Below are 12,823 nucleotides of genomic sequence, written 5' to 3' on the forward strand. Positions count from 1 at the left end.
TGATTCCAGGGCTAAGACTGAGAAAGTGAGCCTGGAACCTCATCTTATGCCAGAAAGTAAGGAAATGCTGAAAGATGACAGAGACGTGTCAGTAGGACACAGGAGCCAGCCTGAAGGAGCTGCCACTTGCCAAATCTGGGGTAATTTGAGCATCAAAGTAAATAGTGATAGGAAAATATTTAGTCTGTTAAATAAAATATGAATCTACAAATCCATTCTGATATAAATAAATAAGTGGGGAGACAAAAAAAAAACCTCTTCCTTATAATAGCATCCCATCAAGTACATATGGAATCAGAAAATCATTATTTGGCAACCATCAAATAAATAATCTATTCAAGCAAGATTCATCCACAGATGCTGAAAACCAGTAGGTTAAATCTGATAAGAAACATGATATTTATCTCCCCACAAGTACTTATTAGCTAACAGTGGAAAAACAGTAACTTTACATGGAAAACCTGGCACACACCACTTAACCAAGTGGATCGGAGTTAACTCACCAACACTGGGACAAGGCGACTCCATGTGCCTCCTGATGTGGTGCACCAAGAAGGACACAGCCTCACTAAGAACTCTGTTCCTGCCCCCAAGTGCTGGCCTGAATCTCATTGTGAGATTTCAGATCATCTGAATCAAGAGACATTTTACAAAATAACTGTAATGTCTTTCTTCCACTCTTCAAAAACGTCTAGATCGTGAAAGACAAAGTGAGACCAAAGAACTGAACCCAGTTGAAGGTAGCCAAGGAGACATGGTAACGAAACGCAACAAATGATCTGGATGTACCCTAAACCAGCAAGAAGACCATGCTTTACTGCCAAGGTCATTGTTAGCACAGTGGGTAAAATTTGAATAAATTCTGTAGATGAGATCAGGAGTTGGCAGACTACGGTCTTCAGGCCAAATCTGGCTTGCTGCCAGTTTTTGTACCACTTGAGAGCTCAGAATGGTTTTTCACAGTTTTAAATGATTGGGGAAAAAAAAATGAATAAAATCTATATGACATTCTGGAAAAGGCAAAATGGTAGAGGTAATAAATAGATCAGTGATTGCCAGGGTTGGGAGGAGGAAAGGAGGGATGAATAGGTGGGGTGCAAAGGATTCTCAGGGCAGTGAAACTATTCTATATGGTACTGTAATGGTGGATAGAGGGCATTATACATTTGTCCAAACCTATAAAACTGCACAGTACAGAGAGTGAACTTAATATTAAACTGTGGCCTCTAGGGACACCTAGGTGGCTCAGGCAGTCAGCGTTTGACTCTTGATTTTGGCTCAGGTCATGATCTCCACTGAGTGTGGAGCCTGCTTAAGATTCTCTCTCTCTCTCTCTCTCTCTCTCTCTCTCTCTCTCTCTCTCTCTCTACCCATCCCCTGCTCATGCATGTGCTATCTCACTCTCTTTCTCTGTCTCTCTCAAAAAATATTTAAAACTGTGGCCTTTAGTTAATAATAATGTATCAGTGTTGGTTCATCTGTTTTAACGACAATACTACACTAAGACAAGGTGGTAGTAATAAGGAAGCAAGTGCAGGGAATGAAGGTGCCTAAGGGAATTCTGTACATTCTGCTTAGTTTTCTGTAAACCCACAGCTGCTCAAAAAATAAAGTCTACGATTTTTTTTAAATACTATATTGTGATGCATGAGCAGTATATGAAAGTTAAATTTCTGTGTCTATAAAGTTGTGTTGAAATAAGTAAGCCACACTTAACTTATTTACAGGTTGTCTACACCTGCTTTTTGTGCCTGGATAGCAGAGTTGAACAGTTGCAACAGAAACCCAGTGGCTCCCAAAGACTAAAGTATTTACTATCTGACCCCCAGATTAGATAATAGTATTGTATCAGAATATTAAATTCCCAAGTTTGATCATTGTATTCTGATTACATAAAATCCTTGATATTTAGGAAAGATACACTGACATATAGAGAAATAAAGAGATGTTATGACTGCAACTTGCATGTAATTCAGGGAAAGAATTATGGATGGAAAGACAGATGGAACAGGCTCTGTGCTTAAAAAGCTAACATTTAGGAAATCTGGGTGCTGGGTGAAAGTCATGTAGGAGTTCCTCCTACTGTCCTGCAGCTTTTCTGCTAGTCTGATACTATTTCAAAGAGAAAGGTTCAAAACAAAAGCAAAATAGCATGAGCCTTAGAACCAGCCAGAACTTGATTTGAGTTCCTGACCTGCTGGCTCTGTGGCCCTACAGAAATGGTTTCACTTTTCCAACACCGTATCTTTGTCTGACTTGTGAAGCTTAGATGAGATACTGCGTGTGAAGTGCCACTCATAGCATAAAAATTCGGCATCAGTTGTGGACAAGTTGAAAGTCTACCCAGTGCCTGCAGGGAAACGGTTCCCAGATGTCTGCTCACCATGTGGTCAAGATGCGTCAGCGCCTGTCTTCTGAAACAGCAGCCACGTCTCGCAGCAGAAGGCCCTCTGTTGGGGTAGATGACTCATGGTAATGGCCGTGGACACGCTCCCTGAGGAGCCCCCCACCTTCAGCCACAGATGATGGACTCTGATTGGCTTGAGCCATGGGTTGAGATCCTATAATCTGGTGACCTGTAGCGGAGGGGCTTAGGATGTGGTCTGAGTGCCCGTGTGTGGTTGTACAGCAAAGGCTCACGTCCAGAAGGTGAGGAGCTAGGATCAGGACCACCGTTGAGGCATGGTCATAGAGGTCGCAGTGGGTGCCATGACGATCTCCATCTACACAAGCCTGGTTGTCCATCTGCAAATTCTGTAACTGCACTGGTCTAAAGTGGAAGGAGGTGATGCCCAGACATCCATTATTTATGTTACAGTGTCACGGGTGAGAAACCGTGGTTTGTGTTCATCTTGATTGAATAATACAGGCCAACAGCAATAAATCTTGGTCTAACTAAACAGGTGCCTCGTTATGAAAGCTGAATCCACAGGACCCCTTCCCTGTGAACAATGAAGTGATTTAGCAGTAGCATAGATGCTATTATGATGTTGGAGATGGGGAAGAGTAGCCGGAAACCTATGAGTGGTGGTTATGTTAGGAGATACAGAAATTAAACAGCATTTCCAGGAGAGGGTCTGACCCACAGCATCCTTCAACAGAGGTACAGGTGGGGCTTCTGCTTCTGGGGAGCGCTGGAGGGGGGTTGCGATGTGGTGTTCTTGAACAGTCCAAATTCCCATTTCACCTATAATTGAAATACTCATCCAGTTATACACTGAAAGAGAGAAAAGGGTATATAATGTAAGTAAACTTTACATTTACTTATTCTAGGGGTTGACTGAGAACAGGTTGTTATAGCTTTAAATGTCAAAGCCAGAAGGTAATGAAAATATGTTAATAAAACTGTTGTGTGCCTGTGTGCATGAGTGGCTGAAATTATTCACGAGTAATAATAACCTGAAGAAAGTGCTGCCTTTAAAAAGTCAACCAAATTGTTAGCTCACCCAACTGTTTATAGCTTTGCTAAGTGGGTTCAGAGACCCAAGATCTAAAAGGGAATATTTTGCAACCCCAGTTACTGGTGTTAATCTAAATGCTTTGTAGCCCTATGTTTAGATATTAGTGCTTTGTAGATAGAAGCGGGAGAGGGGGTGAGAGGTACAGAGGAGAGGCATTATCTAGAATTTTTGAGGAGTGCTAAAACACACACACATTTGAGGAGTCTGGGTGGCTCAGTCGGTTGTGCACTGAGAATCTGCTTGGGATTCTCTCCCCTCACCCCCCCCCCCCCTTCCTCTCTCTGTCAAAATAAATAAATAAACTTTAAACACACACGCGCGCACACACACATACACACACACACACTCACTCCACTGGTCCTCCCTCTCCCTGACCACCCTCTTTATCCCCAAGAGGGGGTCATGGGACAGTAGGAAGCTGTAGGATCCATGCAACAAAGAGGAAGTGCTCTATTTAAATACCCACCCAGTGTCAAACCACCACATGTGTTCTGTCTTCTTCCTACCGGAACCAGATTTCCTAGGTGACTGGAGAGATTCAGAGAGACGAAGCCCCTTACTTGATGGTTAGTTCTGTCAACACTGGGATTTGAATTTGAATCTTGATCTGATTCCCTTGGTCTGACTCTGCTGCACTGTGGTGTTTTCAGAGTTCCTCAGGAACCTTTCCTTTCCTGTCCTGCCAGGAGCAGTAGCCACCCCATGCCCCAGTTCCTGGATGGCACTGTGCATCTTCGGGACTGTCAATCTCAGCTTTGCACCCACATGCCTAGCCACTTGTTCAGAAGTCACCAGTGTGTCTCCAGGCATCACAGAGCCCTCTGGACCGACCCCTTACTCCATGTGTTGTTGTTAAAAAAAAATAGTTAAGCAGTTTTTCTTAAAAAAAAAAAAAAAAAAAGCGGGCACCTGGGTGGCTTAGTAGGTTAAGCGTCTGACTTCAGCTCAGGTCATGATCTTGCAGTTTGTGAATTTGAGCCCTGTGTCGGGCTCTGTGCTGACAGCTCAGAGCCTGGAGACTGCTTCAGATTCTGTGTCTCCCTCTCTCTCTCTGCCCCTCCCCAGCTCGTGCTCTGTCTGTCCCTCTCTCTCAAAAATAAATAAAAACATTTAAAAATTTTTTTAAAAATGCGTGTTCTTACATTGAAGACAACTTTAAAAAAAATTAAGAAAATTGACTCCTAGAGTCAGACTTTTTCAAAATGAAAATATCTTGATATTTTAGCTTTTTAACTTAAAAAAAAGTCTTCCTGAACTAATGGTTGGTGTTTGCAGTGTAATACATTAAAAAAAATTTTTTTTTTAGTTTCTGAAGTGAAGTTTAGCACCGTTTCCTTTGAACTATGCAGACGTCCGCAGGGTTGTGCGTAGTGGGAGTATCTCTTCCAGTACAGCTTTTAAAAGTCAGAAACGGTGACTGAATGAATGTCTGGCTTCCTGGGTCCTCCTCCCCCTGCCTCATCCCTACCTCCTTAATTGGGTTATTTTTTACGTATAGAAAACGGGAGGGGGACTATCTGAGAATGCGTGTTTCCGAAAGGCAAGTAAAGGGAGGGGTGAGAACTGAGAATACCAGGGGGAAGACGTCAAAGAAAAGACACAGCGTGTGCACCAGGAGCAAGAGTGGGTGAAGGCCCCCCACGCTCCGAAGATGCCGGTGGCCACACGCATGCCACCCCCCGAGCCCAGCGGCAATCTGTGCAGGGACAGGAGGCAGACTCAGCCTGCCCGTTGCACAGGGCACATGCTCCCCAGGGAAGGACGGCAAGGGACCGGCACAGCCATACGTGCAGCGTTCGAGTTATGGGGGATCCTTACAGGGAGCCTGCTACCGCTCAGTCGGCTGGCAGTCTGCCGTCTCTGGAAAGGAAGAGAGTGCTCCCCAGCTAGTGAGCTGGCGGATGCATGCTTCACCTAAGGAAGCAAAGTTGAGTTTCAATAAATCTTCTTTTAAATAGCATTTTTTCCTGATTGTACAATGAGTGCACTCCCAGTGCAGAAACACTGGAAAATTCAGAGAAGTATAAAGAAGGAATTCAAAACCACGTGAAATCTGACCACCCAGAGACCACGTGAGACAGCATGGAGGAGTCAACATCACCACGTATTGGTTCCACCTCCACCTCCTGGAGGTAACAACCCCTGTTGATGTGTGTCCTGTATTTTTCTCTAAATGCACACAGGAATGGACAGCTTACATAAAAGGGGATCGCACGTGCTGTTTTCACGCATTCCCTTTTTATTGTCTGTAAGATTAAAATATCAGTAAGATATCAATCAAATAAGGTATCAATAAGATGTCCATAACTATACATCCGCAACGTCCTTTTAATAGTTCCACAGTCAGGAATTTCTCCAATCATCAGGAAACCTATTTTGTAAAATATATCTATGTGTATTTGTTTAAAAGGGGGGGAAGGTCTAAGAGAATATGCACTTTTAATGAGAAGAGGGACTTATTTTCTGCTCTGCACTTTTCTGTATTTTTTTTTTAAATGAATACACTCCTCAGAATAACCAGAGCTAATATTGTGGTATATTTCTTAACAGTTTTAAAAAGGGTATTTTAAAACATCTTTTAGAATAATGCTGTATATAGGGTTTTGCGTCATAATTTAATCAGCTGAAGGAGTCCAGTGGACATTTGCGTGTATCACAGATGGCTACATGATAGGTTTTCATGTGAGGATGCTATGATTTTTTTCATTCCTTTATTGATAGACTGTTCATATTGTTTCTGATTTTCACGTAAAGCTGTGATGAATAGTTGTGCCCCTGAATTATTTTGTTTCTCTGTCTGAATACGCCTTAGGATTTATACCTAGAAGGACAGTCACCAGGTCAGAAAGCATAAAGTTTTTAAGGCTGATTGCTTATGGACAGACTGGTTTCAAGAATTTCTACTTCTTAATACTATCAAATAAGCTTTTGCTCATAATAAAACGGGTGCTGTTGATAACTCTTCTTATTTAATTTTAAAGCAGATCTTTTAGTTCTTTTCTTGGAAATATTGATGAAGAATTAATTACAAATATTATATCTAAACATAAAAGCCATGCTTTTTTTGCCAGAATTTTTCAGCATAATTTTTTTAGTGTTTATTTATTCTTGAGAGAGAGAGAGACAGAGCATGAGCGGGGGAGGGGCAGAGAGAGAGGGAAACACAGAATCCAAAGCAGGCTCCAGGCTCTGAGCTGTCAGCGCAGAGCCTGACGTGGGGCTCGAACCCACAAGCAGTGAGATCATGACCTGAGTCTAAGTCAGATGCTTAACCAATTGAGCCACCCAAGTGCGCCAAATTTCAGCATAATTTTTAAAGGTGACCAGTCATCTTAAAGGAAAGTTTTAAAATAAAAAATCATCCTATAACGCCTAATAAGTAATAAAGCCTGAATAAATCTCACTCCGTTTTCTGTGAATTTTACATAGTTGGAATAAAAGTATATGTAGATTTTTGTATACTGCTTTTTAATGTTTTTATTTATTTTGAGAGAGAGAGAGAGCAAGTGTGTAAGCGTGTGCTCAAGCTGGGGAGCGGCAGAGAGAGAGGGAGAAGAGAATCACAAGAAAGCCCTGTGTTGTGAGCACAAAGTCAGACATGGGGCTCAGCCTCACAAACCATGGGATCATGACCTGAGCCGAAATCAAGAGTCAGAGGCTTAACTGACTGAGCCACCCAGGCGCCCCTGTATACTGCTTTTTTATTTAGCAGCGTGTTGCAAGCATTTCTTTCGTGTTACCACATACTCTTCATAACCACCCTATTTAATGGGAGTTATTCCATTGACTTCATGTACCACAGTGTACTCATTTCCCTATTGAACACATGGGCTATTCCCACAGTTGTATAGCTCTTGGTAAATGTGGACTGACTGTTTCCTTAGGTTTGAATCCCCAAAATGGATTGAATGGGTCTGAATTTAATTTAATTTTTATTCCTTAAAGATTTTCACACAGGTTCATACCGGCCTGTCCTCTAGATCAGTCTTAATTATTGAAGCTTTATTCCAACGGTGAAATTCGGGACGTTCCCGTTGGCCGAGCACCCACGAGGTGCTGTGATGTCCTTAGGAACCGAAGTGGTCACATTTGCAAAGTGACCTTTTGAGGTCTGGATGTTGGAGGCTCCAGAGAAGAGTAGAAAAACAGAGCGCTTTTCCGGCATGCCCTGCCAGTACCGAAGTGAGTGCATTCAGCTACCACTCACAGAAACCTTTTATTCCACAGCCTTCGCAAACAAGGACGGAAAATATACAGCAGCAGGGGCATAATCATTATGTAACCTCATCCTTTTTTTTTCCTTTCTTTCTTTCTTTTTCTGTTTCCTTTTGTGAGAACATCATCAACTCAGGATGGAAATGCATTTATGGTACCTCCTTTCTGCTAAAGTAAACTCTAGCGGCTTCATTTTCTGAAATGCAAAATTCGCGAAGTTCATAAATGCTTCTTTGTTGACCGTAAGCCGTGTGGTTTGGCCCCCAGAGTTATCTCAGATAGCACAAATAAATCTGGCGGCCCCTGGTTGTCTCAGACCGCGTATTACCTCCTTCCCTCGTTGTCTCCCTCTTGCAGAATTTCCTCCTGGCCTTCAGCTGCACAAACTCCGTCTTCTCATCAATATGCCCTGTTAACTGCTGCCAAACCTCCAGCAGTTGAGTGCATATGTTCCCTTAATCATTTCTCTTTGTTCTAGAAGTCTGTGTTTGGTTTCTAAACCTCCCCCATCCCCTCGCCTAATTCCACCATCACCAGCACTGGCTATCGACAGGACCGTGTTCTGTCTACGTGTTTATTTAAAGAACATCCTAGATTGCCTGCCATTGAGAGAGCTTTTGCAGTCTGCTCACAACGTGCTAAATCATCCCCCCCCCCGCGCCTACTCCCCTAGAAAAGGTTGTTAGCTGCCCCCCCACCGCCACCAGAACCCGTGGCCTTTGGAGCCCAGGTGAGGGGTTGCTGGAACTTTCTGGAAAGCGTGAAGTCCTGAGAAGACAGTGTTACCTCCCTGCATGGACAGAGATCCCTTCTCTGTTTTCCGCTGGTCCGACCCAAGAAAAGGACGCTTTATTCTTGGAGCCCAACATTGCATAGGAACAGTTGGTCTCAATGGGTTATTCATGGTGTCCAAGAGAAATACTTCTGGAGCTGTGTTTCACGTAAGATGGAAGGTGGGCTTGGCACGTCGACGCAGGCGGCCTGCTCTCTGGGAGTGCCCTGTGCCTGTCAGACCAGCCGGCCCCCACCCGGTGTGGCCAGGCTCTTCTTAGCAAGGAAAAGGGGTTTTCCGGGCCCCTTGCTACTGGGGTCCGCGCGCATCAATGCCAAAGTCTGCCGGCCATGGTGCACAGAGAGACACTGTGCCGTTTCTCTACACTTTTAAGTGTGTTTCTTCTCTTACCATCTGTGGAGGCCCACCCCCTTCCCTGAGCCCCGATCGTGGTCTTTCTTCAGGGCCCTTTCTCCTCAGCACCTGGGGAGCAGGGTGCTATGGAACCTTGGAAACTGTTATTGGAAACTTCATACAAATACCGTCTCTCCATCATCCCTCCTCTCACCTCTTCCCTCTCCCGAAAGTACTTCACAGAGCCAGCAGCTGCACCCGCAGTGGGCAAACCTGATTTTTGCCATGAACCTTGCCCACTCGGTACCTGGTCAGCAACTCCGGGTAATGCAGAGGAAAGTCTTCCTCACGCAGAGTTAAAATATGTAGAAAGTGGCTGGGAGGAAATTCTCAGTGTGAGGGATTTTTTTTTTCCTCCTTTCCTTTTCTGGGGGAAAAAAAAGGTTAATATTGACTCATTTGGTGGAGATATAAGGCACTTTTCTACCTATCCCCAAAGGGAAGTTTGTATTCTTTTAAATGAAACCATTTTAAAAGCAGAACTCAAGCCTAAAATGATCCAAGGTTCTCCGGAGTTCTCAGAAGGTGTAGATTTATTTACTATAGTTAAAACATAATTAGTTCTCAGGGGATAGTGTATCTTTTAAACGGCTTTATTGCCACCATATTGGTTTTCTGAATAATCAGAAACTTCTGTTATGATTATGTTCTAGTGTTCGGACAGAAACGCACCGTAAGTAGAAACAAATGTCAGGAACTGCTAGTTGTCACCCAAAGAAGGGACACCACATCAGAGTGGGGAAGAAAGAACTTGGTAGGATATTCCGAAGAAATAGAATCGAGCAATGTCTTAAAATAAACTAAGAGCTCAGGCAGGTACACAGCCTTTCCCCACCCCAATCTTGTTTGATTAAATGGTGTTTTCTTGGGCTCTTCTTCCTTGTTCCCACTGCAGAGGCTGGGAAGGGGGTCATTATCCCTCGAAACCTGGAAAATGGCCCTTTCTTTCCCCCACATGCTCGCAAATGAGTGCAAACAGGGTCCCTTCTCGTGTGTGAGCTGTGGGCTGCCCTATCATGTCCCCGTTCTGGCTGACCAGTCTTTCCCACCGTTTGCAGGTTGATGTTTGAGATCCCGCAGGAAATGGGGTTAATAGCCATCGCAGTCCGCCAAACACAGGGCAAAGGTCAGTCATCTTTTGTTATCGTTTCTGCTGTTTTGTTTTCTAAAACCTGTGACTCCTGTGTCCAGATTGCCAATGGATCATGTGTCCTGATCGCAGAGGAGACGCACATTAGAAGTGCTTGTGTTCACACCCCCTAACATGGAGGAAGAGGGCGGGAAATTGATCAGAAGACTGAGCCTTTTAGTACAATTAAAAGCATTCTCTCAAACTGAGATGGTTATTAATCACTGGATGTTCTACTGGGAATTTTTGTTTGTTTGTTTATTTTTGAGAGAGTGTGAGCAGGGGTGGGGCAGAGAGAGAAGGAGACACAGACTCCCAAGCAGGCTCCAGGCTCTGAGCTGTCAGCACAGAGCCCGACAGAGGGCTGGAGCTCACAGACTGCCAGATCATGACCTGAGCCGAAGTCAGACGCTTGACCGACTGAGCCACCCAGGCGCCCCTGGGGATGGTTTTAACATTCAGTCATCTACATCTTGTAAATTCCTCTTTCTGACACATTCTAGGCATTGCAGTGTGTGAATCATGACTGTGTTATAGAGACATTTACTTGCCTGAAGGTTCTCTGGGAGGTGCCTTCTGTGTCCCTATTGAGCGTCACACAGAGGAGGCCTTCCGTCTGCCAGCCCCCACCCCGGCTGCCCTGGAAATTCCATGCAGCGGGCGCTTGATCAGTGGTCAGTGCCCGTTCACAGAGTGATCACAGAGAAGCCAAGGGCTGCTCAGAGCTTCCGCCACCTGCCGACCCTCGGAAACCAGAGCCCGCATCCTCCCAGAATCCACTTGGGGTCCAATCGCAAGCAGATTCCATGGTTGGTGGTCATGCAGGAGGCACTTGGCCCTCGCCCCTGCTCCAGACAGCACCAGGCCAACCCAAACGTGCTTGTAACTCTCAAGAGAGGCTCCTTACGCCTTTCTCAGAAGGAGCAATGAAATAAGAAATCCACTGTTTCCCACCTCTTTCCTTTGAATATGTCTTTTGAACATAACTCAAAGAGAAAATCCATTTTATCCAAAGCCGGGGGGCTCAATATGGTGGTTTAAATAAAGGACATAGAAGGACTTTGATTATACCTCTCATTTTGATCAGTTTATTTTCTTGGCTTCTGTTTTAGGAAAAAATAGTTCAGAGAGTTAATGCTTGGGCTTACTTTTTAAATTCAACTTCCTTTTCCCCCCCTTATAACAGTGAGATATAATTCACATCCCATACAGTTCCCTCATTTAAAGTGTACAGTTTTGGGTTTTTTTAAATATGTTCACAGGTTGTGAGACTATCACCACAATATAGGTCACTTCTAAAATGTGGCTCCCAGGACTTCTCCTGGACAGGACAGACCTGGCTCATTTTCCCCACTGTTTCTGTTTTTGCCTGCATGACCGTATGGAGAAAATTAAGCTGACAGTCATGTTCAGACCCTGTAAGACTTTGAATCATCGAAGCCTAAATGATATGCTCACTGAGGCTGAACATTCTGCTACTTATCAGAAACTTGTTCAGCAACACAGCATCAGATTTTAAAAAGCTTCTCTGTTCTTGAGTTAACCCTAGAATCTCCAAGCATCGTAATCAGTCTGGGTTGATTGCACACGTGGCTGCTCGGCCCATTTTCTGGCTCTGTGTGCATCTGACTCTGTTCGCATGGCGACGTGGCCACTTTCCTGATGGGGCCTGTGTTCCAGGGCGGGGATCGAATGCTTGGCTGAGCCCCATGGGATGCGCCGTGTCCACCCTGCTCGTCTCCATCCCGCTGAGGTCCCAGCTGGGACAGAGGATCCCATTTGTCCAGCATCTGATGTCCCTGGCCGTTGTGGAGGCGGTAAGGTCCATTCCTGAGTACCAGGTACGTGCAGCTCCTGTGTCTAACATCCCCGCCCTGCGCATACATCCCAGCTGATAAAGTCGGTATATGGAGGATGTGTCCGGACGATAGCTGCATATAGAGTTGCAGCCTGCTCTTTGCAAAGCTGGGCAGCAGAGTATTCTTGGAGCTTTGAGAGTTTGGAAAGCACCAGCAGCTTTTACAGCGGCGTGAGGCTCGCCAGATGTGTTTCTTTCCCAGAGCTTCCTTTCTGTGCTGTTGTCCAATTTATCAAGCATCTTAGGGCAAACCTCTTTTTATTTATCTTTTCCTTTAATTGAAGCCCATTGGACGGGATGGGCCACTTGTGTTTTCTGGTGAAAAGCCTTATCTTATAGACCTAAACAACCTTCTCATTTCCCACCTTCATTTTGCACAGTCACTGTTGGGCAGAGCAATCCTTTGTCTGTGGCCGCCCAGGTTTAACGTGCAGGTTCATTTTGGGGTGTTGCTCCCAGCTCTATGGCAGGGGTGCCTGCTTCGTCATTACCATTGGATACTTTCGTGTCACTTATTAAGGAGACAAGAGACCAGTGCACACAGTCACTGTATATCCTCTTCCTCAGTTTTCCTGGAAGAATTTCACATGAGTGTAAAAAGGGAGTTCCCGGGGCACCTGGGTGGCTCAGTCCGTTAAACATCCCACTTCGGCTCAGGTCATGATCTCACGGTTCTTGAATTCGAGCCCCGCGTCAGGCTCTGTGCTGCCAGCTCGGAGCCCGGAGCCTGCTTCGGATTCTGTGTCTCCCTCTCTCTCTGCCATTTCCCTGCTCGTGTCTGTCTGTCTCTCTAAAATAAACTTAAAAAAAAATTTTTTTTCAAGGGTGTTCATCCCCAGGCTCCCTCCCACCTACAGTCTTATGTCAGGCTGAAAACAATTATTGTATTAACTCCTGAAGTCAGAGGCTAAGATCATGACTTTCAGTGGGGCCTGTCCTCATGTTCAACAGGGAAGCCATCATCTCCAGCGCCC

The 12,823-nt window shown here is 44.8% G+C and overlaps 1 protein-coding gene across 5 annotated transcripts in view; it reads left to right on the forward strand.

Moving 5' to 3' along the window:
* HLCS (holocarboxylase synthetase) overlaps positions 1 to 12,823 on the forward strand; it is a 237,683-nt gene that overhangs the window by 213,766 nt on the left and 11,094 nt on the right. For all 5 annotated transcript variants that reach the window (XM_042956672.1, XM_042956670.1, XM_042956671.1 and 2 more), the window contains 2 exons: positions 9,921 to 9,988; positions 11,672 to 11,832. In XM_042956672.1, coding sequence (XP_042812606.1) covers positions 9,921 to 9,988; positions 11,672 to 11,832 — 229 coding nt within the window. The remainder of the gene's footprint in view (positions 1 to 9,920; positions 9,989 to 11,671; positions 11,833 to 12,823) is intronic.

This window comes from Panthera tigris, chromosome C2 (assembly GCF_018350195.1).
Source record: "Panthera tigris isolate Pti1 chromosome C2, P.tigris_Pti1_mat1.1, whole genome shotgun sequence".
Taxonomy (NCBI): Eukaryota; Metazoa; Chordata; class Mammalia; order Carnivora; family Felidae; genus Panthera; species Panthera tigris.